This window comes from Euprymna scolopes, chromosome 18, assembly GCF_053919585.1.
Source record: "Euprymna scolopes isolate OS-2025 chromosome 18, ASM5391958v1, whole genome shotgun sequence".
NCBI classification, from domain to species: domain Eukaryota; kingdom Metazoa; phylum Mollusca; class Cephalopoda; order Sepiida; family Sepiolidae; genus Euprymna; species Euprymna scolopes.
The window spans coordinates 44,717,988-44,744,581 of record NC_136499.1 but is presented as its reverse complement, the minus strand read 5'-3'; the positions used below and the strand labels follow the sequence as shown (position 1 = coordinate 44,744,581).

General features: G+C 36.7%; 1 protein-coding gene across 1 annotated transcript in view; it reads right to left on the bottom strand.

Moving 5' to 3' along the window:
- LOC145297607 (transient receptor potential cation channel subfamily V member 5-like) overlaps positions 1-26,594 on the bottom strand; it is a 152,782-nt gene that overhangs the window by 15,319 nt on the left and 110,869 nt on the right. Inside the window, exons 10-13 of the mRNA XM_080143666.1 lie at positions 21,703-21,810; positions 16,453-16,604; positions 14,471-14,580; positions 4,145-4,251 (exon numbers count right to left, since the gene is read on the bottom strand). Coding sequence (XP_079999792.1) covers positions 4,145-4,251; positions 14,471-14,580; positions 16,453-16,604; positions 21,703-21,810 — 477 coding nt within the window. The remainder of the gene's footprint in view (positions 1-4,144; positions 4,252-14,470; positions 14,581-16,452; positions 16,605-21,702; positions 21,811-26,594) is intronic.

The following is a 26,594-nucleotide window of genomic DNA, read 5'->3' as shown; positions in this document are numbered from 1 at the left end:
TGCCTAGGAAAGATTAACAAGATGTTGGTTTACATTACATTTAAACTTCTGCATATCAGTAGTCAGGGAAGCAGGCAGCAAGAAGAGAATTCCAAAGTCCAGACGTTCGAGAGAATAAACTATTAGAGTAGAAATATGATACTTTATGCCCCCCTTGCTCAGCACTCATCATTATAAGGGAAAGATCAAGTGCAAGTGGAGTATTCATGGGAATGGAGTGGCAGCTTCCTCTACATCTTGATGTAACAGCTAATGAAAGGGAGCCTTTGTGTCGCTCTCAACTATACTCAGCTGCTTAGCTTTTTTTTTTATTAATTAGGAAATATGCTAGCACTGTAAAAGTTAAATAAATATTCACGTGCTTTGTTTTGTTCCATTCGACTATTATATGGTTGGCCAGATTTTATCTGCAAATGAAAACATACATGTGGAATACATATGCAAGGGGGCATCACGTCCGTGTTTGGGATCTTTCCCATACGTGAAATATAGTTCGTTTAATGTAACAGTACCCCCCCTTCATCGGCCCTGCATTTATATTAATATTACTATACATACATCTGACGTTGCACAAGAATTTATGTAGTCCTCTGTGTACTTCTGTCTGTAGTATGAAAATCTACTTATGGTAAGCAATGAGTATATTTTCATATGACTATTAAGCTCTAGCCCTGTTAGAGTAAATACTGAAAATACATATACTGAATGTATTATTTTATAAAATTATATTATTTATAATACCTACAGACACTAATGTTTCATCCTTTCAGGAATCATCAGTACGGGGAGTTACGATTGCAGTCGGGAGGGAGATTTGAACCCAGCCATGAAGCTATCTCTGACTCCATTAGCACAGAACAAACCACACGGCCAATGTTAACCACAAGAAATACAGTTGAAATAACTACTTAATATGAATGTCTAGAAGGTTAGAGTGATAATCACATTGACAAAAATGTTCCTGTTAGATTAGCGAAGTTAAGCAGTATTTTTTTTTTTTTTTTTTTATTACATTTTCACCCCAAACAAGGCAAATTGCCACTTTGGTGTAGGGGGCTACTATCAGGGGCAACAACTACTGGGGTACTATGTAGGGATTTGGGCAGCAAGGTGTCGGTTCACGTTACACTTGAACTTCTGCACGTCAGTACTGTTGGGGAAGCAGGGACCTGGAATGGAATTCCAGAGTCTTGCGGTTCTGGGGAAGAAACTATTGGAGTAAAAAGATCTTTTACATCTAGGGACCTCTACAGTGTGGGGGTGGGATCTAGTAGCCTGTCGGGTTTGTCGAGGGTGCTCGCGTCGTGGGGGCACAAGTGATTGCAGTTCGTCAGAGCATTCACCACTAAAATACTTGTAGAAAAGGCAGAGGGATGCAACATTTCGTCGATGGGACAGAGGCTGAAGCTTAGATGCCAGTTCAGGGCCTATCAGGTTTGCGACTCTCTTTTGAACCTTGTCAAGGAGCGAGAGACTAGTAGCAGATGCACCAGCCCAGATGTGGCAGCAATACTCCATACATGGGCGAATGGTGGCCTTATAGAGGTACAGGATACTTTCGGGTGTTAGTAGTCTTCTAGCACGGCAGAGAGAGCCCACCTTTCTTGCAGCGGCCCTGGCAATGCCTTCAATGTAATTGTTCCAACTCATGTTTCCTGTGAACGTTAGGCCAAGGAGTTTGAAAGATGGACTCTCAGATAAAGAGTCGTTGGCCATTGCTATGGGTGGTAGAGAGGGTTTCTTGTAATTATTGAATGAAACTAGTTTAGTCTTGGCAGCATTGAATGCAACCAACCACTTTTGTCCCCATTCCACTACAGATTGGAGGTCTTCCTCTAGTGTTTCTGCCATTTCTTTAGAAATGTGTTCATTCGTCTTCCTGTCGTGTCTGCCATAGAGTGTAGTGTCATCAGCATATATACCCATCTCAGAGGCAATGTTGTCGGGGAGGTCATTTATGAATATCAGGAACAATAGAGGTCCAAGGATAGAACCCTGGGGCACTCCCGCATTTATATCATATTGTTTAGATGTGCGACCGTCGAGGACTACCTGGATTTTTCTCTTATCTAAGAAGGATTTAATTATGTTAAGTATTCTACCAGTGATACCGTATGATCTGATTTTACTGAGGAGACCCTCATGCCATACCCTGTCAAAAGCCTTAGATATATCTAGAGCTACCGCTCTGCCTTCCCCCGCTTTGTCCAGTGAATGGTATATACGTTCAGAGATCACAGTGAGGATGTCTGCTGTGGAACGGGCTCGTCTAAATCCATATTGTTTGTCAGTCAGTAGTTTAGCATCTGTAAGATGATGGACTAGAGCATGGTTAATTATGGTCTCAAATATTTTGGCAAAAAGTGGGAGGAGGCTAATGGGGCGATAATTTGATGGGTCTGTCCTTTCGCCAGAATTCTTGAATACTGGTACAACAGAAGCAGTTTTCCAACAGCCCGGAAAGCAAGCTTCATTAAGACATTTGTTGTAGAGTTTGGAGAGAACTGGAGCTACTTCGGCTGAGCACTTTTTTAATAGCACAGCTGGGATAAGATCGGGTCCACATGTTTTTGAGGTGTCAAGGTTTTTTATGATAGCATGCACCTGAGCAGGGGTGGTTTTCAGATCGTCTAGTGTGGCGTCTGTCCGCATAGGAAAGTCAGGTAGGGGGTGGTTGGAAGGGTCCAGTGTGGAGTTTGAGGCAAACCGACTGGCAAGCATGTTAGCCTTGTCGGTTGCTGAGGAGACAACCTCGTGATTGTTGGTTAGTGGGGGAATTGTTGATTGCCCATTATTTACTACACTGTTGTAGATTTTCCAGAAGTCTCGAGTTCCTAGTTTTTGTGCTTCGATGCGCTTTTTAGTGGTTTCCGTAAATTCTCTTAGCTGTCGCTATTTCTTTCTTAACGTTATTTCTAGCTTCTATATACTTCAGTCTGTTTGAACTGGACTTATGTCGGTTAAACCTACGGTATGCATGCTGCTTTTGAGTAATGGCAGTTGCACAAGTCGACGTAAACCATTGGGGAGAGTGGGGCTTACTATAAAATTTCCGCATGGGAACATGCGCTTCGATTGCAGTTTTGAACCAGTCAGTGGTCTCGTTTACACATTGTTCAGCAGGGAGAGAGAAAATATTTTTCCATGGAGCATCTCTAATTAGTTCCCTGATGGCTTCCCAGTCAGCCTTATTATAATATCTCGTTGTTTTGAGCACTGGCTCTTCAGTTTTGGGTCTAGAGTTTAGGGCGATTTCAACCATTATCACTGCATGGTCAGCGTTCCCGAGTGGGCTGTGGGCCTTCGTTATGCAGTCATCGGGAACTGTGGTCAAAAACAGATCTAGAAGTGATGCGTGTTGTTCTTCCTGGTCAGGGAAACGGGTTGGAAACGTGAATCTGGCCAGTACTAAAATGGGTGACCATTTGAGGATACCTGGTACTGTATGTGCCCTCCACTTGTCTCAGGATTGTTCTATCGCCCTGAATTGTCTTCTTGCCACTGGAATCAAACAATGCCGACTCAGGAGAGTTATGGTTAAGGATTGTACAACCCTTGCCTTACAATGCGTAGGTATCCTTTCAGTGGATATCCATAGTCTATCAAGACTGAACGGATTTTCTCCAGAGGATGGTCACACTCGAAACTGAGTAAACAGCCACTATCTTCTGTTAACGATTAATTGTATTCTATCATTAGTTTGAGGAGAGGGATAATGAATTCATATCTTTTCCTTTAATCTGGGTAACACATTCACCACGAGAACTCATCTTGTTACCACAATGGAAAATAATTCTTATTCTCGTTCCATGTGTCTAGAGTCAGGAGGAATTTCCATGGACAGAGCTTCTTTGCGAGGGTCTCTACATTTTTGGAACACATTTTCGTGGGATTGCTTCCCTGCAGATTTATAACATGATCGTCTCCAAATCCTATGTCAACAAGTACTTGTTGCGAACTATAAGTAATCAAACTTAGTTTATTGTATTGATCAATTTCGGATGACAATTGTTTCATTTTATTAACCTGTGTCCTCGAGTGACTCTTGGCCTTGATAAGTGGTTCGCCAACAGTACAAAAATGTTTTAATCGGAAAGTGAAACGTTTTAAAACTCTTGGGAAGATTTTTTTTAAAATGGCTTACATTGAATTCTCCTAGAGTCATCTGGAAAAGGGTCATCATTGTGACGACAAGTGTTTTGAAACCTCCAATGTCCTTGTCTCCAATGTCACGAAACAGAAAATAAAAAGCTGTCGGTAAAAAAAAAAAAAAGGTATTAGTTTTATATCTTTACATTGATAACTGCTGTCTTATCTATAAATCTAATAAGTGGAACAGACGCGATCTCCCCCCCCCCCACCTCTCTTTATCTTTCTCACTCTCTTTCTCACTCGCTCTCTCACTCTATTTCATTCGCTCTCTCACTCTCTCTCTCACTGCCCCATCTCCCCCTCCTCTTTCTCTTTGTATTTTTCACGTATTTTTTTTTTTTTTCACATGATGCGTCTGCTTTCTTTTGTATTTATATTTATCATGCCGTGGAGTTATGCCTCTTTTATTTTACTGATTCTAAAATGTTCAAAGACACCTTCTCCTTCAACAAAACAAAGGGTTCAGATAACAAATTTTTTTTCATAGTTTACATTTTATTTCAGTGCATTGTTGATATTGCACACCGAATCCTTACATAATACAGTCACTACTGGAGGGAGCAAAACGTTCACCTCGATCTCAAATCTAGCTTCATTGTTTTTTCCCCGATGAGTCATAATGCTATATCACCATATGCCATGCACAAGTGTGAGAAATTCTACATTTATAAGCAAGCCCCTAATTGGCTGATTTGGACACCCATTGCTTTTGTTTAGACAAATCAAACTGGTCGATGTTTTAACCGCCAGTGATGGGCTTGGTGGGTTTTTGATTGCCCTTTTCTCTTTACATGCAGTTCCAATAAAACAGCCAAACTAGAAGAATGGAACTCAACTCTCTCTGGATAGGAGGCAATTCAACGCCTTCAACTTTTCGTCTCCTTCAGACTTTATTTTAAAGCTTAAGTGATTAGGCTAAATAATCATTATATATCTCCCAGAGACATTTTTAAGGCCAGAATTATCGACCTGTCATTCATGACTTTTCCTTCAAATGAACAATAATTATGAACTTCTGTAATGCCGACTAAAATCTAGAATTTAATCTTTTACTCAGAAGGTATCATACCAATCCCTTCAACGGCTGTAATTAATCCGATCTTAAAACAGTGCTGTACCTGAATACCAGTTTCTGGTGAAGATAAAAAAAATATTACCTTTGGAGGTTGTTACCAGCTCAACTCAGAGGCAAATAAAACATTTCCTTTTTTGCAACAAAGAACGAATAAAATTTGCGTCCAATTTTAGATGTATACTTTGTTGTAATTGTTACGTTAATTTTTTTGCCATTGTCTTGGAGTAAAAACAGGTGAGATAAAATATCTATATTATCAAGTCTTATCAATACAAATACATTGTTTATTTTGAAGCAAGATTATTTTACATTTATACATCAACCTTCTATAATCATTTTGTAGTCCTCATTTTCATTTTCGTACAGGCGTAATATCCTTACTTTTTAAATAATTCTTAATCTCAATCCTCATTTTCTCTTCTGTCTACGAGTGACATAAAAGTAGACATATATTAACCTTATGTGACAATTTTAGAATATACAATCATTTTATTGATTTAATGCAAACATTAGATGAGATTATGGCTCCAATAGAATGGATGATCTGTTATTTGTGGTATCGCTACTGGAAACGGAAATTGTAATAATTAGAAATTCCATTTTAAAAAGTTATTGTAAAAAAAAAAGAAGAAAAATGAGGACTAAAAAACGATTATTTTCTGGGCTTGACCTTTACTCCTGATCTGAAATGGTGGGATGCTTCTATCGATCCAGTAGATATCTCATTGCTGATGCAATTCTCTATCTATATAAGAGCCAGGTACGTCCAATGATGGAGTACTGTTGCCACATATGGGCAGGAGCTGCTAGATAATTCAAAATAGACTTTGTAGCCTCGCAGGGGATGTCCTTTTCTCTTCCCTGCAACCTCTTTCTCACAGAAGAGATGGTGCGAGTTTTTTTTTGCTATATCGTTATTTTCATGGAAAGTGCTCGACTGAGCTTCAATCTATGGTCCCCCCTCGCCAAACTTTCACAAGAAACACTCGTCTAGCTGTAAACACTATCAATAATTCCCCTCATTCTTTATCTGTGCTTAAACCTAAACGTAAATTCCATGAACAAAGTTTCTTTCTTAGAACTGCACACCTATGAAACTGTCTTCCGTTTTCCTGCTTTCCAGCTGACTACAATATGGTTGTCTTCAAGTCCAACGTAAACAAGTTCTTGATGAGCTGTTCCACTTAAGTTAACAAATTTACCGAATTTCCATTACTAACGATTACTATATTGTCCAATTGACTACTGTACACTCTTTAACTCTTATCCTCGAGTGGCCTCTGGGCCTTGATAAGTGGTGATGCCTATATAAAAAAAACGAACAATGTATTTATACAGATGAAACTTAATAATATAGCTTATTCGTGACATATGGTAATATAGCGGTATGACTCATAAAAAGTTTTCTAATATTAACTGAAGGGATGGGTTGTATCGAAACTATTCATGGTAGCGGTGACCTTTTCTTTAATTACTAGCCTGGGTGCCCGGCGTTGCCCGGATGTTTGTAGGTGTGTGTTGAGCAAAAAAAAGTGGTAGTAGGCAGGCAGGCTCAAACCCATGCCGCGAAGGAGGAAAAGAATGTGAAAAGAAAATGTGGCGTCTATGCTGTTGCACCCATCACGAAACCGGAAGTGACGTAGGTTTAAATTAAGGCTAGACAATCGAAAAGAGGGGATGACTTTCGAAAATATCAGCGAAAAATGTGACTCCTCCTTGTAAAAAAGTGTCTAGTTGAGGGTGAAGGAATTAATGTTTTGGGCCAATTTTTCGATATTTGTCATCTGAAGGGTCGAGCTTCAAAACGATACCAATTTCGTGAAAATCCGTCGCCTCTGTCGAAAGTTTTTTGCGAGACATACATACATATATAGACATTCAAACAGACAGGTGACATTTATATTATAGACTAGCGAGGGGTACCGGTGTTGCCCGGGTGTTTAGAGGTGTGTGTGGAAACTCCGGGGGTTGGGGGGTTAAAAAAAAAAGTAAGTATGAGGATCGAACCTGAACCGTTGAGGCAAAGTTATAAATTAAAGTGTGAAAAAAAAAACATGCGACATTGCCCCACCGCGAGATGCTAATGGAAACACGTTTGAATTTATTTAATTTCTTGGATTTGGCAGGTGCCCGTTTTAATGAGTTAATGAGGTCAAGTTTGACTGCGGGATACTATTTCATTTACTGCGGAACGCTTTTTTTAATTTTTATTTTCCCAAGATGTTATAGGAAAAAGACTAACCCACATGTGGCGAGCGACAAATGTTGAATATTTATCTTCCTGAAATCGAGCAAATTAAATAGACAGGCGAGCTTCGTTGTTAACTGTGAGATATTACGATTTATATGTGATATAAAAAGTTTTAAAAAGTTGTGAAGCGAACGACCGCGTCTCTGAAAAAAAGCTTTTTGTAGACATACAGAAAAAGCGAACACACATACATACATACATACATTTCCAATTTTATATTTATAGATGAAGGCCAGCGGAACTGTTGGTCGAAACGGCGCAAAACAACGAAGATGAGAATAATAGTCCACAATAAATAAATGGATAAATAATAGGTGATCTTTTTTTGGTTTTATCTGAGCACTGACGATGGCCGTACTAAAGAAAATCAAAACACATCTATAGTAAATAAACTTAATATATCTATTAGTATGGACCGAACATATTCTCTTGGCAACCTTTGGCGTATCAAAAAGTAGTTTCACCCAAAGAGATTGCCGAAGTATTTATTAATACGTTAGTTGTAGCACTCCAAAAAAATCACCTTATCGGAAATAATGGAGGAATCTCAGCAGAATCCAGTAGTAAAAAGGGCAACGCAACAAAACGACTGGACCAATAAGTGTCTGGAATTCTTTAGACATGCGAGGAATGAACTAACAACAAAACGAGGCATAGTCATACGCGGAGACAGAATCATCATACTCCAAAACTTACAGAAATGAATCTTGAAATTGGTGCATAAGAAACATATGGGGATAACGAAAATAAAAGCCTTACTCAGAACTCGAGTATGATGGTCTAATATAGACAAAAACGTAGGGGTTGCTATAAACCGATATATCCCATGCACAACATTTGAAGGGAAACCACTATCCGGTACATATGGCTGAAATGAAATAGCCCCTGGGAAATGCTTCATGGAGACATCCATGGGCTTTTCCCTAGAATGGATTATGTAATCGGAATAATTGATGTCAGATGAAGATGGACATTTGTTACCAAACCCATCAGAGCTGATACAATCATATCGACTATCCAAAAGTATTTCTATATGCATGGCATTCCAGCAATTATGTCAAATAATGAACCCCAGTCCATATCCTCAGTGTAAGCACTTCTGCAAAGAATGAGATATCCAACAATGAAAGGTAACTTCTTAGCATCCACAAGCTAATGGGGAGCTCGAGCGGTTCTTTGCAAATATGTTGTAAGCCATTCGGGTGATGAACACGGAAGGAAAGAACCGGAGAAAACATCTATGAAAATTTCTAATTTATTACCAAAATAGTTCACATGCTATGACAAGAGAAACTCCAGATAATCTCCTTATGGATAAGGAAGTAAACATCAACATACTAGGATTACAAAAGAGGTCTGAAACCCAAGCTTGGAGAACAGTACAGCAAAAAGATAAATGAGAAAAAAAAACTATTAAAAATCGCACAAATAAAAAATAAAGCTACACAAACTAGCATAGAACCCGGAGATGTCATACTACTTAAAGTAAGCACAAAAAGCTAACGCCAGTTTTTTTGTTTTTGTTTTTATTATTTTATCACATTTTCACCCCAAACAAGGTACACTGCCACTTTGATGTAGGGGGCTATTATCAGGGACCTAAGTTGCAGGGGTACTATGTAGGAAGTTTAGCAGCAAGATGTCTGTTCACACTACACTTGAACTTCTGCATGTCAGTACAGTTGAGAAAGCAGGAAACCGGAAGAGAATTATAAAGTCTTGCAGTTCTGGGGAAGAAGCTATTAGAGTAAAAGGCTTTCTTACATATAGGGATCTCAACTGTGTAGGAGTGAGACTTCGCTGCTTATCGCGTTTGTCAGGAGTATTTATGTTGAGAGGTTACAAGTGCTTGTAGTTCGTCGGAGCATTCACCATAAAATACTTATAAAACAGGCAGAGGGATGCAACATTTCGTCGGTGGGACAGGGGCTGAAGTTTAGATGACAGTTTATCACTCAACACCATGGAGAGTAAAAGAATCTGCAATTATGACGTGAAGTGACAAACTGATTTTACAATACATATCACAAATGAAAAGAATCCCTGAAGACAGGACTCAGCAGTAATCAATGGATGACAACTTCCTTTTCAACAACAAACTTGTGAAGGGGGAGGGGCAGAAAATATAGAACATGTGAGAGAAAGCGAGGAGAAAGGAAAAGCTGATCTCTCTATAGCTCTAGGACAAACAAGACGTCACATCAGAAAACCTAAAAGTATGCAATCAGCGGTTTAGAAGCAAAGGAAAACAATCTGAATACAAAGGAGAGACTAGCTGTGATATCTATGAAGTATAAATAGAACCCGCTTAGTTGAAGTACAGCAAAGAGAACAGAAGTCTTCCATTTTTTTTTAATTTCAAGATGAAATTTTAAATCGGCATAAACGTTTGCGTTGAGTTAATATTTTAATCACAAAATGTACATGCTAAAATATTTTTCAGTTTTGAGGTTGAGTTTTGTTTGGAAAAGAAATAATTTAAAAAGTTTCCTTTTCTCTAACGTCTTTACTGTGAAAAGTAATTTTTTATTGTCTACCCCCCCCCCTCCTTCATCTCCCAATAATCAAAGGAGGTAAATTAAAAGAAGAAAAACAAACAAACAAACAAACAAACAAACAAATAAAAAGAAAAGTAATTTTAATTTAAAAAAAAAAAAAAAATTTTCTTATTGCAAACTATTATCCTCATCTTTTCTCAGTTTTTTTCTATCAACCATTCCTCTGGCCTTCATCAGGTGGTAACCACGACGAATAGGAACTCTGAATCTCCTAACTGCATTCACTACAATTACTGCCTTCCATAGTTGTTGTTGTCTCACCACATTTTGGCCAAGTAAGTCTCTGGCTGGCTTTGGGTAAGATTGAAACCTTGGCCAAAATGTGGTGAGACGACAACAACTATGGAAGGCAGTAATTGCAGTGAATGCAGTCAGGAGATTCAGAGTTCCTATCTGTCGCAGTTACCACCTGACGAAGGCCAGAGGAATAGTTGGCCGTGAAACAACCAAGAAAAGATGAGGATAATAGTCTGCAATAAATAAAAATTAATAAATAATACTCATCTCAATGAATTCCAATTAAATAATATATAAAAAAAAAAAAAAGCAAAGTAATTGGCTGTCGTTTTTAGGTGGTCAAAAATGACTCGCGCATTTTTTTTTCAACTTGCCATAGTTTATTCCTATCCTATTGATATAAAAAAAAAACACCATTGGAAAGACTTACATTCAAAAGCAAATAATAAATCAGACAAGAAATCATCCAATAAAAAAGCAATGATAGAATTTTTTTTTCTCTACGCCATTAGAAAAAAAAATTACATTAGAAAAGTAAATTACTCGAATATAATTTTATATGAATACTAGCAGACAGACCGACGTTTCCCAGTCGTAAAATATGCATAAATACTATATTTTAATTCATACAGACACTGAGACATGTGCATGCAAGTATCATGTATTTTCTAAACAGTTCACTTTTTGTAAGTAAAAAAAAAAAATACTCAAACTGATATAGAAACCAAAATCTAAAGACAGTGAGTCAAGTACGATAACTATTAGGCCAGCTTGGCACGATTTTAAAGAGTGTTTTCATACCTACTTCTACTTAACATAAGGAATCTGTCATGTGAACCATTCGCACATATGCATTTGTGAAACAGCTGATAAACAGATAAAGAATTTGATGACCCCCGCGTATGAATTTTTAAATTTTGATCCTTTAGCCGCCCTTTTTTCCGAATGAAAACAGATTAAAAAGTTTTCCATATGTCTGAATACTCTATATACTAAAATTTCAAGTCTGCAGATCAAAAATTCGTTGAGTATATCGGTTGAGAAGTATCCTCACACACACACACATTCTCACTTTTATAGGGATATAGATTAGTGTATACGCATGCGAAACATAATATTTTTTCATCATTTTTTAGAGCATGGGCATACTAATATTATAACAATACATGCTGTGCGTGTTTTTATATATTTATTTTTTGCCTGTAACACTTTAATTAGATTTAAATGAAGCCGAAACTGTACTATTGCTATCTTGAAAAAAATTTTTCTTTTCAGGGATGGAGGAGTATAGAATCTGTGTTGTTGGCACGATATGCCATGATAATTCAGTAATTCTGAAACTATGTTTTTTTATTCCCCCCCCTCCCTCTCTGCCTGTGCATCAGACTGCGCTAAGTTTGGTAAAGAGCCAGACCTATAAAGGTTATATCATTTGAACGAATTAACACATTTGGTAAACAAAAGTTAAATAATTTAACATTTTTATGTTTATTAAAAAAAAGAACAAGAAAAAAAGACTTTCCCTCAACTTCAATCGTCAAGTTATGCTTTTAAAACAATTATCAATTATGTTTTTTATTATTATTCCTTTCCACATTTTAATTGTAGCATTACTTTCGCTAGAAATATACTGAATGGGTTTGTTTCAGAATTTTCTGAGTTGTGTGTCTCACACAAAAACACGTTCACATTTCAAGCTATATTACTTGTCGCATAGATACGCGCACACAAACATACGCGCACACGTCCACACACGTACATATATTCACGTTCGCGTACATACACTCACATTCACGTGTATATACACACACGCTAACGTACACACATGTAATCACACACGCGCACACGTACGCACACAAGGACAACGTCACTTCCCCTTTCAAAGGAAATCCACACATGCGCAAAAGACCAGCAGAAACACCTATAAAAGAAAGAGCAACAAGCGGCTTCTTCCTTTTAGGCCCAGCTTTCCAGCTGGTCGGTCTACGGACCGACCGCGCGTACCTCACACCACTTGCTACTATGTGGGACAAAAGGCTAACGAACAGTATGTACACTTTACACTCTTTCTCTCTATATATATACTACTGGTCCCTGAGAATACCTTCGCGTAGCTGACTGCTAACTGGCGTCAACCCTCTATCCTTTTCTTTGTCTACACGATGGACTGCCATTTCTCGTTCTATTACATTACTCACTTCTTTTCCCACGCGCGAACAAACGATAGTGACCCGAACGTGAGATGAAACACATTTCCTTTTTCCTTCTACAATACCAGTCCTCTACAAACGATGGTTACACCCGCGCGGACATGAACACATGTTATATCTGAAACATTCTTTCAACAGTAAATAAACGACGTTTATCTTATCCATCAATTGAGTTTTTGTTTCCTTCAATTCCATTCGTTTCATTATTTTCTTGTAGCGAGTTAGGGTATTTTATATCCTGGTCCGCAACAGTTGTTTACCATGAAAATATATACAAGTTATCTCCCTTTGAGTTATTTTAGCCAACACTAGGAAGTGCACTCTCCTGTACAGGAGTTAAAAAATAAATCGTTCTTAGCGGGTGTTAATAATATGAATAATAGAATGAGGCTTATTTTTATTGTTTTTTTTTGTTTGTTTTTTTTGGGGGGGGGGCTGGTTCTTCAATGCAGTTAAACATGGTCCAACCGACTGTTATTTTTGCATGAATCTTACAAATACCGATACTATGTCCACAAAGTATATTTTCCGGGAGCAGTCGTATAAACTCTGCGAACAACCAAACTCAAATGTAAACATTTCCTGCTAACTATTTTCCTTCCACCTATACATTTTGTCTTTCAAAAGCATCTCCTGTCTCTGCGATAATCATTTTTTTAATTCTTATTAGCCCCTTATATGAAGTGTAGATTCTATGCTATTAATTCTTTTATTAATGAAAATTTGGTATCTATCTGAAGCCGAAATTATACTATTGCTATCGTGCAATGCTCTTTTTAGAGAGTGGAGAGTATAGTATCTCTGCTGTTGCCATGATATCTTCCCAGACGATACTTTCTCCTTTTTTAAGGGTCGGGGTAAATTCAGTATCTGTTCTGTGGTTATAATACCATCCTCTCAGGGATTGTCTTCTCCTTCGAGGAGGGGATTGTATCTGTTATGTTGTCATTAGATCACCTTCCCAGGTATTAGCTCTTCATTTGTGGGTTGTGCAGTACCTGTCGTGTTGCCATAAGGCCATCGTCTCAGAAATTACTTTTCTGCTTTGCGGAGGGCAGTGTAGTATATGTTTGGTCGTCATATATACTAGTAAAAATATGTGACCAGAAGGGAACATATTTTTACTACTACTACTACCAATAATAATAATAATAATAATAATAATTCTAATAATAATCTCTTCTCCACTATTATATCAAAGGAAATTTGTGTGTATGTGTCCGTGTGTGTGAGTTTATTCCCTATATACTCCAAAACAGCTGGTTTGATTTTTATGAAATTTCACTTGAAAGTAGTAGTCTATGTATCTGGCAGTGTTCTTAAATAGGTTTTACATCAGAATGTCTTTGATAAGTATCGATAATCTATAATCGAAAAAATCCAATGAAAGAATGAACAAGCGATTTTGACCAAAGTTAACATCTTACCCAGCCTAACATCACAAGTGCATTTGAGAAGTTTTATTACCATACAAGCAGAAAGGCCCAGCATATACAATCAAGAGTATGTTCTTTTTATATGACAGGGACGCGTTTGAAATGAATGTTTTCTGTTTGGAACAGAATTGAACCGTGATACTTGACGTTCACATATTAAACTAATTCAAGCTACTATATATAAAAATAATTTTATAAAATCAACAGTAGGTTCTCTACAGTGCAATGTAAACTATAATGTATTGTGGACTCAATCACTGCAGGGAGGCATATAAAGTTTCTCCTGGTGCACTGCGATGGGTCCCCAACTAGAGGAGGCAAGCAATTGATTTGATTGAAAAATTGGGTTAGTTCAACAATTTCGATGGCAATAAAAATATAAAAGCGTGAAACATTCATTGATCATCATTTAATCCCGGACAACGTCAGGTCGCCCTACTACTACTAATAATAATAATAATAATAAGAAGAAGAAGAAGAAGAAGAAGAAGAAGAAGAAGAAGAAGAAGAAGAAGAAAAAAAAAGAAGAAGAAAAAAGAAGAATAGTTTACCTTGTGCAAAACATCCCACCATGATGAAGTAAATAATAGCAAAACGAAACATATCCCCAATAATCATCTTATAAATCATAGTCACGAAAGGTCCGGTGAGTACCATGCCCCTGTCGAATAGGAATAAACAATAATCTTTTGAGAAGTAAAAGAACATGGCAAACAGTGAAAGTTTAGGTCAAATGTATAAAGAATAAGAAAGTGCGAGGGGGGGGGAGTAATCATTAAACCATCTCATTTTTTTTAGTTCCACTTAATTACCCTCCTCTCACCAATCATGCATCTGTATAATCTATTATATAAAGGGCAAACTTTTTTTTTTTTATCAGTTTGTTCAAGCATGGGGATGTGGCATCCTACCAGATGCCAAATATTCACCTGCTAACTCAGATATTCCAACCGAGAGATCTTTTTAAGATTCTGACGATCCCTTTAAGTGCAATTGTTTGTATCTCTCTTGCACTTGGTTCACCGGGCAAATATGCCAAGTAGTTTTTGAAATTCTTTTTCATGAGTCTAGTTGTTTCTATAATAACTTGAATGATAGATATCTTAAGATTCTATTTTCTTTTCATGTCATGCAGAAGACCGTGGTATTTCGCTATCTTTTTTCCTCTCAACTTTGTTTAACGCAGCATGCGCATGTTTGCATGTTTAGTTAAAACTTGAAAAATACTCCACTAATCTCTATAAAGTTGTTTGTTTGTTTGTTTTTTTAATCAGCTCAGCGTAACCCCAGAATAATAATATTTAAAATCTAGAAAAAAAAAATTCATTCTTTTTTGGGGGGGAGGAGGGAAGGGGTCAAATAGCCACTTATATTATTTAATGTTATCAAGAAGTAAACATGGCTTTTAATATTTTATTTAATGTTATCATATAAAGGGAAATAACTTTAATTTGTTTCGTTTTTTTTTTTTTTTGCAGAGTTATTTCCCTTATGCTGGCTCGTGTTATGCGTGTGTGTATGTCCAGCGGGAAGAATAGGTTGAAAGAACAAGAAAGTAGGGGTGAAGACAAGGGAGAGGGAAAACTGAAAGGGAGAAAAGAGAGAGTGATAGAAGTAATGTTATACTTTTGCCTTGTGCAATGCTCGATAGCCCTGCTAGTACTATACAATATTAAAACTGATAATCTTGCTTGTTTTTTTGCACATTGAATGCATTAGACTGTATGATGATGGGCGAATGAGACGAGACGTGATAAGAGGAGTATTCTTACTCGTTTATTTTTTTTACTCGTACTCATCCTCACTCCAAACAAGGCACACTGCCACTGTGATGCAAGAGCTACTGTGAATTAAAGAACACATTAACAGGGGCATTCTAAGTAGGGAGTTGAGCAGCAAGATGGCTGTTTACATTTCAGTCGGAGGAAACAAGGAGAGAATTTCAAAGTGTAGCAGAAACTATTAAAATAGAAGACTCTTTGAGAACGGGGTGCGGGGGGGGGCTCTATAATGAAGACATGAGATTTTGTTGCTTGTTTTTTTTTGTTTTTTTTTTACTTGGGAGTCATCGCTTATCAAAGCCCGAAGGCCACTCGAGGATAAGGGTTAATGAATGTAAAGTGGTGGTGTAGTAATCACTTATGGTGTAATTTGGGTAGAATTTGATTATTTATGAGGACGGCTTAACAGGAACTTGAAGGTTATCATGTTGTATTCAACTGGGAAGCATGCCAGTGGAACAGTGTTCCAAAGGCATTCGGTTCTGGGAAAAGCTTTATTTATGGAATCCGTATTTACATTTAGGCACTGTTGGAAGTATTTATGTCAAAGGGGTACCAGTGCTACAAGTTTGTCAGAGCCTTAAATTTTAGACATTTTGCTAGAATCAAAATCATGTAATGGATTTTGCTCAACATTGAATTCTAGACATATGTAACATTATATGTTGATTTTAATTTTTATAAAATGTGCTGTAAAACTATTCAGAAAAGTAATTTTCCCCGTCACCCCTTTAGCTCTATATATAACTTACCTCGCAAAGAAGAGCAGCACACACCAGCTGCCTGGTACGGCAATGACCATTAACGCATCCTCTTGCACGTTTAACCCGGCAATCCGGATGGGAATGCAGGCCAACATCATACAACAGCAGATTACAAAAATAGTCTTTGAGGGAGCATGAGTCTAAAACACAAAAGAAAAGGAACTATTCTTTCGTAATTATTATACTAAAAAAACATGCCCGCCCAAAATTGGATCCAATGACCGAGATTGGAGCAAGTCAAACAACGAGGTTGCAAAAAATAGATAAATAAATTTTTCAAAAATATTTCTCTCGCGATTGTCTCCTTAGATCTAGTAGTTTTTAATCCTTAATAAAGTAATGAATTGTGTATGATTTCTGAGCCGTTATAATGTCAAAACTATCAATGCATTCAAACAGAATACCCTCATTATATATATGTTTGAATAGATTAACCATTCAACGTTGTGAACACTAAAGTCTCCGCAGATATATATATATATATATATATATATATATATATATAGAGAGAGAGAGAGAGAGAGAGAGAGAGAGAGATTATATAATTATTTCCTCCAAACATTTATTTATATAGACAATGGAGTTTACCGTAATATTTCAGTTTATTGTACTATCTTTCAGTGCTCGATTAAGAAATCGAAGGTATTTTTTTTTCTCTGCTCTGCTTTGCTTTAACAACTGGCGACTTTCTCTACATCTCTCAATCCTAAAAACAATAAAAATTACAAGAAACAAAACAAGATTAAATCTCGAACTCCAACTCCCTATGTAGACCCCCCACTACTCGCTCACCTTCTTTCACATCAGGAGTACTTTCTCTTTCAGAGGTTAAAATCCAATTATAGGAGACTAAACCAGGCTTATTTTTTCTGTCCAAAACTGGCATTGGATCGGTTGTTTCCCTAGATGAGTTCAAGATTACCGGATATTCAAATTTGATATTCAAAATCGTCATGGAATATGTGCCTACTTTAGGGACGGCTTTCCATGTGGTAGGGACATCTCTGGAGAAGATCCTAATTTGCTCTACATGTGCTTCAAAGTAACACTTAGCACAGTAGTCATATTTGCTCTCTATCAACATTAATCTCATTGAAAGTATCTCTAAAAAAATTGACCCCATTCTGTCTACCCATCCCTCGGCTGACACCCACATCTGCGGAGACTTTAGTGTTCACAATGTTGAATGGTTAATCTGCTCAAACAAGACAGATGATCAGAGGAGGTACTGTCATGATTACCCGATTGCCTATGATCTAACGGAAATTGTTCACAAATCCACCCATATGCCTGACTCCGACAGACAATATGTAAGTCTCTTTGACCTGTTTCTTACAACTTGCCCTGACATGTGCTCATCCTCCATTCTGTCTCCATTGGGATCTTCCAATCACTCAGTTGTCTCAGTTAGAATAAAAACAAAATGTAATACGTCCCCTGATGTACTTCTCCATCGTACTGTGTATCGATACTCTATGTCTGACTGGGATGACTTCGGAACATTCATATCAGATATACCATGTTCAAAAATAATGTGTCTTCTATTGTATCAGACATGACTGAATGGTTAACTGCGGGTACAAAAAAATTCCAGCAAAACCCAACAGCCATGGTTCACTCCAAAATTCGCCACTGCCATTGTGTACAGAAATCATTGTAAGACTAAAGCCAGCTTTAGACCTGTCAGTAACCATTGTAAAAGAGTAATAAAAAATGCAAGGGATTCAGTATGTCAAGTGTAAAGTAGTGGAGCAGCAAAGTAACTGCTTAGCTCCCACCAATTTTGGCGAATAACAAACAAGGTCCTGAACAGGTGTATCCACTATCCTTACCATTATCGATGGGCCTGAGGTAATTTCGTCAGCATCTAACAAAGCAAAACTATTGGCCAAGAACTTTGCAGCAAATTCTACCCTTTGTGATTAGGGCCGCCTACCGTTATGTTCTCTCCTGTGACTGAAAACACATTAAGGAACAAACAAATTTCTGTACGTGATGTTGCCAATTCCAGTCATAGTGCTCTAAAAGTTTCAACCGGAACTAACTCCCATACTTACAAAGCTGTTTAAATGTTGCCTCAAAGAGAAATGCTTCCCAAAACCTTGAAAAACTTCATCAGTTTACTCTGTGTTTAAAAATTCCGGTGATTGATCATCTCCCTCTCAGTACAGACCAATCAGTTTCCTGTGCATGCATGCTGGAAACTGTGATAAACAGAAAAATGGCCAACCATCTCGGCAAAAATAACCTGCTCAGTGACATGCAGTATGGTTTCCATTCTGTGAGATTTGCAGCTGATGTACTAACTGTTATATCACACAGGATTAGTGAATCGCTCGATGGAGGCTTTGTCTCTAGAGCAATAGCTCTTGACATATCAAAGGCTTTTGATAGTGTGGCATAAAGGTCTACTTTACAAGATCACCGGCTATGGAATGTCCTCTTAGTTATAAATTCCTTCCTCTCTGATAGGCTTATAAGAGTAGTCATTGATGGGCAGAAATCAGAAACTCACTATATTAATGCCGATGTCCCTCAGGGTTCTATCCTGGGTCCAAGCTTGTTCTTAATATTGATCAATGATCTCCCAAATCACATTCTTAGATTATTCATAGACATTTATGCAGACAACATGACAATCTATGGCAACACTTCAAAGGCCAGCAATGACCAAGACCTTTCTGATTCTCTCTCTTCTGATCTTGAGAACGTGGTGCAATGGGGAAAAAGGTGGTTGGTTAATTTTAATGCATCGAAAATCAAGTTTCTCTCCTTTCATTATAATCGCTCTGATAACCACCATACCCCAATTGAAATGAATGACTCTAGTCTTGAGGAAGCTCCATATGTTGACAAGCTCCTGGAACTGATCTTCACTCCTGATTTGAAATGGAACACGTACGTCAAATTTGTTACAAAGATTACTGGAAAAATGGTTGGATCACTCTACCACTCCAGAAAGTATCTCACAGCCAATGCGATCCTCTATCTGCATAGGAGCCAGATGCTCTCTACAATGGAGTACTGTTGCCACATCTGGACAGGATCTGCTTGGCACATCCTATCCTGCCTTGATAGAGTTCAAAACAAGCTTCGAAACCTAGCAGGTAATGCCCTTTTTTCTTCCCTGCAACCTCTTTTCCACAGATGAGACGTCGCGAGCTTGTCTTTGCTCTATCGCTATTTTCATGATAAGTGCTCGTCTGAACTCCAATCTATGGTCCCCCCTTGCCAAACTTTCACAAAAAAAACACTTGACTAACGAAAACCACTATATATGATTTTCGCCACTCTCTATCTGTGCCTAAATGTAAACACAGATTCCATGAACAAAGCTTCTTTCTCAGAAATGCCTGCCTTTGGAACACTGATCTACTGGCATGCTTCCTGGATAAATACAACATGGTAGCCTTCAAATCTAATGTAAACAAATTCCTGCTGTCGTCCTCATAAATACCCAAGTTCTACCCAATTTACACCATTAACGATTACTTCACTATCACCTTACATTTATCAACTCTTATCCTCGAGTGCCCTTCAAGCTTTGATAAGTGGTGACCCCCAAGAAAAAAAAATATTTGGATGAACTCCCTAGTAATGAGAAAAGCTTTTATAACAATTATATAACTTCTTTATTGGATTAAATTCTTTGAAGTCACGGTTTTCGCCTGAGATGTTGGGAGAAACATTTTCAGGTACGACATCCTACATTCAGATAAGTTAGCTCTCCTCTCGTATTTTCTACAAAAATTCAAATATATACACTAGCCAATCACAAATATTGAATCTTCATACGAGTATATTTTTATTACGTTTCAGAATTTTGGAGATTAGGATTGTTAATTACTTTGGATTATTTTCACTACTGTGCTCATCTAGAATGTTATTCTCACAACGTTTCGACTGATGCAACCGCCAACTTTATCCATGTGCATACGTGTGTGTGTCGGGCGAGGTTCAGCAATAAAGAGAGAGATTAAAGATGGCGCCTGTGGTTTTATAAGCTGTGGTCTCGCGAAATCTCGCCACATACACATGCAAATGGTGAAGATAGGCTGTATAAAAGCGACCTGAGTTGAGAAGTAGGATTGTGACTTTTGACGATTGTTGTCACGACGGCTCACGAGTTGATCAACAAAAGAACAGTAATCTATATAGAATTTTAAACTGAATTCTGTATTTGATCTACAAGGTAGATTGCTTTCGTCCTGTCAGCCATGAGTGGATACATAAGGAGCACAAATGAAATTGATTTTGTATGCTCCTAACATTTTATACAAGCCAGAAATTACTTTGTAATCATCTTGGATTATATTAGAGTTACCTTCCCTGAATTATTATTGCCTATGTTTAAGAGAATGCGCTCTCCTGTCCGGAAGTAAGGAAATTCGTTACACACTTGTGGAATATGTGCGTGTGTGTGTGTGTGTGTGTGTGCGTGTGTGTGTGTGTGTGTGTGTGTGTGTGTGTAGAAAAAAATGCGTTGTTGGCGTTTGTTAAAAAAAAAAGTGAGTCATGTTTTTTCCTTTCTTATTTTCCTTGCGACGAAGTCTACGACATGTTGGGTCCGTTAAACTGTAACGATGTCGTTAAAAAAAGTGTACAACGTTACAATACTGCATACTATCGCAAATATAAATTTCCAATATTAAAAATATACTGGAAATTTCTATATAGAGATGGTTTTTCTTTAAAAACGTCTCTCTTTCTCTCTCTCTCTCTCTCTCTCTCTCTCTCTCTCTCTCTCTCTCTCTCTCAGCCTAAATTTACAAGGAATCTCATTATTAAAAGTATGTATATTAATTTTATTTTGATAGGGTGTCACCGCTTATCAAGAATCAAAGGCCATTCGAGGATAAGGGTTAAATGAATTTCAAGTGGGTGGTGAGACAATACCGTGATGATTGGTAATGATGGTGGTGATTGGGCAGAATTTGATTATTTAAGAGGGCAGCTCAACAAGAATTTGTTTACATTTGATTTGAATACGACAAAGTTGTAATCAGATAGGAAGCAACCCCGCAAAATTGTGTTTCAATAATGGGCAGTTTTAGGAAAGAAACTTTACTCATGGAAGTTTAATTTAGTTTTAGAGAGAGGGCGGGAGACTATTAACAGGGGTTGTAGTTAGACGAGGTTTTGTTGTAAATATTTTACAGGACGGAATTAGGGACTGGAGCTCAGTCGAGCACATAAAGTAATGGTAAAAAATGTAAAAAATAAAAAGTGCCGACTTACACAATTTTTTAGATAACCTCTAAACCCTTGTTGATAAAGGTCGATCATTTGTTTCCAAATAACAATGACGCTGAAGAGGCAAATTAAAAGTTCACACGTGAATCTCACCTGAAATTAAAAAATAATAATAAAATATTAAACAAGGAAAAAAATTCTATGTAAATTTCTGGAGAAAATAGAAATAAAAATGCAGGGCAGAAAGGAAATGGCAACGACAAAGAAGAGCCGTTGTAGTTTTAAATAAAGTACTATTTATTATTCTAATATCAACAATGTGAAATTCAGTTTTAAACAAAAACAAACATAGAGAAACAATTAAAGGAATCACTTTTGATATCGGGAAAAAATTTTTTTTTCAAATCCGTACCTCCAAAAGTTCTGATTTTTCCGATTCCTGATTAATCGTCCTAATATTAATACATCTATATACATTATTGAATGTTTATATCTATATATATATATATAAAAATGTAATTCTTGGTTCGTTCAAAGTGAATAAAACCATATTTCTACGTTACCAATTTAATTGAAATTTTCAGAAAATTTATCTGTAAAGTCAAGGAATGTTTGCATGTTATTAAAATAAATTAAGATCGCAAATTATAACAAATATATTAAATAAAATAAAAATATTTTTCGTAACTGCGAGACTGTCCGCCATTTCATTTCCGGTAGAAATGGGCCTTTCACGTACACCACACATTGACGACTTTCAAATTACAACATTTAACTATCTATTTAATAGATGGGTAAAAAAAATCCCTATTTTTTAAATTATATATATATATATATATATATATATATATATATATATATATATATATATATATATATTTGTACTTTAACCTTACAATTGAATAAAAAAACATATCATAAAACTTTAATTAAACTCGGAAATACGATTTAAAAAATAGTGCGGATCGGTAAGTGCACTAGCACCATTTATTTATCTTAATTTTTTATTTTTAAAAGCTTTCCTGGTGAAGCCTACCTAAAATAAATTTGTCTAATTCTTAATTTCTTATGTTATTGAAAAAAAAAAAAAAAAGCATCCTGGAATTTTTGATAAAATTTTCCATTAAGGCCCGTCTCACGTTCGTCAAAGTACTTTTTTGGGTAGCCGTTGAGTTCCATAGCGACCAGCAGACTTAAAATAGCACGGATCTGTAAGTGCACTAGCACCATTTGTTTATCTTCCAACAACACGGAATTTTTTATTTTTAAAAGCTTTCCTGGCGAAGCCTACCTAAAATAAATTTGTCTAATTCTTAATTTCTTATGTTATTGGAATAAAAAAAGAAGGTAAATATGAATAATTACTCCACCCTCGAAAATTCCTTTAAAATTACCACTCTTATAAGTTTTCGGGGTCGCTGAACGTTTATAATTAAGGCAAACGAGTAGTTTCCAAGATATGAAGAAATGTTAGTTTAAAAAAGTGAAGGATCACTTTTCCATAATAATTTAACGTAAAATGATTAACCACTTTGTGGCCACGATTTTTTTCTTTCTACCCTTGGAAAATCCTTTAAAATTACCTGTTTAAATTGGTTGGAGGGGCGGGGCCGCAACCGCCAAAACCCCCTCCACACACACACACACACACACGCGCGCAGAAAAATGCCCCTCTCTCAGGTGGCCAGAAAGTGGGCGCTCATTCTAAGTTAAATTTACATTGAAAAGTGATCACCCACTTTTCGAAAAAGTAATTTCTTCGTATCATGAAAACTTTCTTTTTGCGACGGAAACGGTTTGCAGATTCGTTTTAGTACACTGAAATCTACAATAAAATATTTTGTTATATACGAACATGAGACGGGCCTTAAAGTAAAATAATACCGGATTTTTGGGGCAGATTTGCCGTTTAGTTGTATAATATCCTCAAACCAGGTAATCACTAAAAAGGGACTCTTAAAAGTCGTCACCTGTATCGAGCAAAAGTTTAAAACCACTGATTATATGTCAGCCTACGTCATGATAACATATATTGAGTGAGTTCCTAACAGTATTTTGTATAGTTTTTTAATTTAAACTTATTTTCCCAAAATTTCCCCAAACTTAACGTGTTCGATACAGTCTGCCGCCATTTGTATTTTTCAAATATACTGATAGACACTGCATGTTTTTGAACCGATTAAACATTATACATTACATAAAAACACTACAATCTTATCCAGTTAGGTAGAACATTTACTTTTCTTGCCTTTGATAACATTTATTTGTTATATATTTATTTTTTGACAACTTCTTTGTATCTGTGTTTAGTAATGCAAACCCTTTTCATTTAATGTAACGTTTAGTCGGCTCGAAAACAGTGTTTATCGGTGTATTTGAAAGATACAAATGGTGGCGGACACTGTTGATTACGTTAAGTTTGAGAAAGTGAGTTAAAACTAAAAAAACTATACAAAATACTGTCACAAACCCACCGATTATGTCAGCCTATGTCATGGTAACATATATTCGGTGGGGTTTTGACACTGTATTATATAGTTTTTAGTTTTCAACTTACTTTCCCAAACTTAATGTATTCAACAGAGTCTGCAACCATTTCTGTTTTTTCCAGCCGATTAAACATTTTACATTAGATAAAAACACTAAACAATTATCCAGTCAGGTAGAAACGTAACTTATCTTACCTTTGCTTTCATTTATTTGTTTTTGGACAACTTTTTCGAATCTGTGTATAGTAACCCTCCCCCCATCACTCAAATATTAATTACTAACTCATATTTTTGTATACAGAAAACAAAAAAAAAAAACATTTAGCGTTTCAACATTTTTGCTACGTTCAACTTTATCCACTGATTGTTGGTCGAGCCCAAGACATGATTGACGATAATCCCGAGGATCAGGATCCAATTCTGCAAGAGTACCATTTTTTTTTCATTTTCGCCTCTCTTTTTTTTTTTTTTACTTTTTGGAGTGGATTGCTGTACTAAGAATATAAGAAACATGCATTTTCTCTTTTTATTAGAATTTTCCATTACACCCAATTGATCCACAGCAACACGTGGCAGGGTACAGCCAGTAGTATTATATATATTATAAATGTTGGATTATGCCGGAGCAACATCAGGTGGTCTTGCTGAGAGTCAGTTTAGAACATTGACTATTATTATTAAAAAAGTAAAATCTTAGATAATGAACATTATTATTGTTTTTTAACCGTTATGTAGAAAAAAGGTACGCAGAGAGAATGTTATTGAAACAAAGAAGTGTTTAGTAAAATATTTGGGCTAACTTTGAAACAATAACAAGGAAAGAATGTGGTGTGTGTTTTCAAACCTAGGAGTAAAAATAATGAATTTGGCCAGAAAACGTGACCGAAGGTCACGTGCTGGGTCTTAATGTGATCGAGTGACGTAAGCACAAAGGAATAGTTACATATATATATAAGAGAGTTAGGAGATATACAGATCTAGAGAAAGGGCTAGACGGACGAAGAGAGTGTTGAATACAAGGCCTGTAATGACCCTGTACGGGGGTGAAGTAGAGACTAAGACAAGCGTGCAATCTTCCAACAACAAGGAAACATAGTGAAATAAAAGCTGTCTAAAATATAACCGAAGACTCTATTTCGTTTCTTTGGAAGAAATGTTCATTCTAGCTTTTGGCAAATTCATCAACCAAGATCCGGATGAACAAAGGTATGGTTTCTTTATTGGCAAGATGCATAACCACCCAGAACTGTGTTCCACCCCCTTTGTGTTATCCATATTGTAAATGTCCTGTAACCCATGCCACACACACATCCACACGGATTTATGAACGCTAGACGACGCGAAGGAACTTCACTATATATACACAACTCATCATATACCCAACGCACTTTACATACAGCGCCTTACATATATGGAGACCTTATATCCTTCACAACGTAACATAATAAAGTAAAGGAAAAATTAGCAGCTACATTAAATTAATGTATATTAAGTATACAAAGTGTCCAAGAAGTCTGGGCTCATAGAAAGTTTGTTGAAAAGTTCTTAATATTTTATTGACATTATCGTGACCTTGCGGGGAAGATCTGTACAACATGGACGGGTGTGTATATTATGTATGTGAGTCTAACTCGTGTAATGTCTAGTGGTATAAAAATTATGGCAACAGATACATTTAACCACGGACATGTAATAAAAGGGACAAATGACAGTTCTCTGGGGGTTGTAACGTCGGGGCAATCGGAGAAACATATCTGTCTATTCTTGGTCTTGTTTGACGAATTCTCTGGAACAGCTGTAAAGAAGGTTCAATCCCTATGAATCAACAAATCTCAGGTTGGCTTTTCTGCAATTTTTATTTTCGATGATTCTCTATTGGAAAGCTGCCACTGGTCCTAGACTAACGCACATTATTGGGAGCCATCACCGTCCGATTCGAGCCGCTCTTTCTCACTCCCGATCTTTTACTGCGTTTGCTCTCTCTCTCTCTCTCTCTCTCTCTCTCTCTCTCTCTCTCTCTCTCTCTCTCTTTCTCTCTCCTCAAATCTTGTATCTTTTCCCAAAACTCTAACTAAAGTCCGCGTCACTTTATGATGACCTCTACGTAAGACTCGTCAGACTCTAGAGGTCAGTCTATTTTAAATTGTTGTTTTCTTCTACATTCATTAATTTAAAAATAAAAAACCTTAACATAAACAATTTTCTCTGTAAATATTTATTTTGGTAGGATAACATTTTATTTTTATAAACATTACAACGATCATAATAATCAACTATTATAATTTCATCATAATAATCGATCATTTTAATAGTTCCCGGTGGTTTCCGGTAGACTAACAACACAACACTATGATGATATACGAATATTTATGAAAAATGTTTAAAAAGATACCCTTTTTTGGAAATTATATAGATCAACGTCTGATTACATGATGTGATAAAAATATT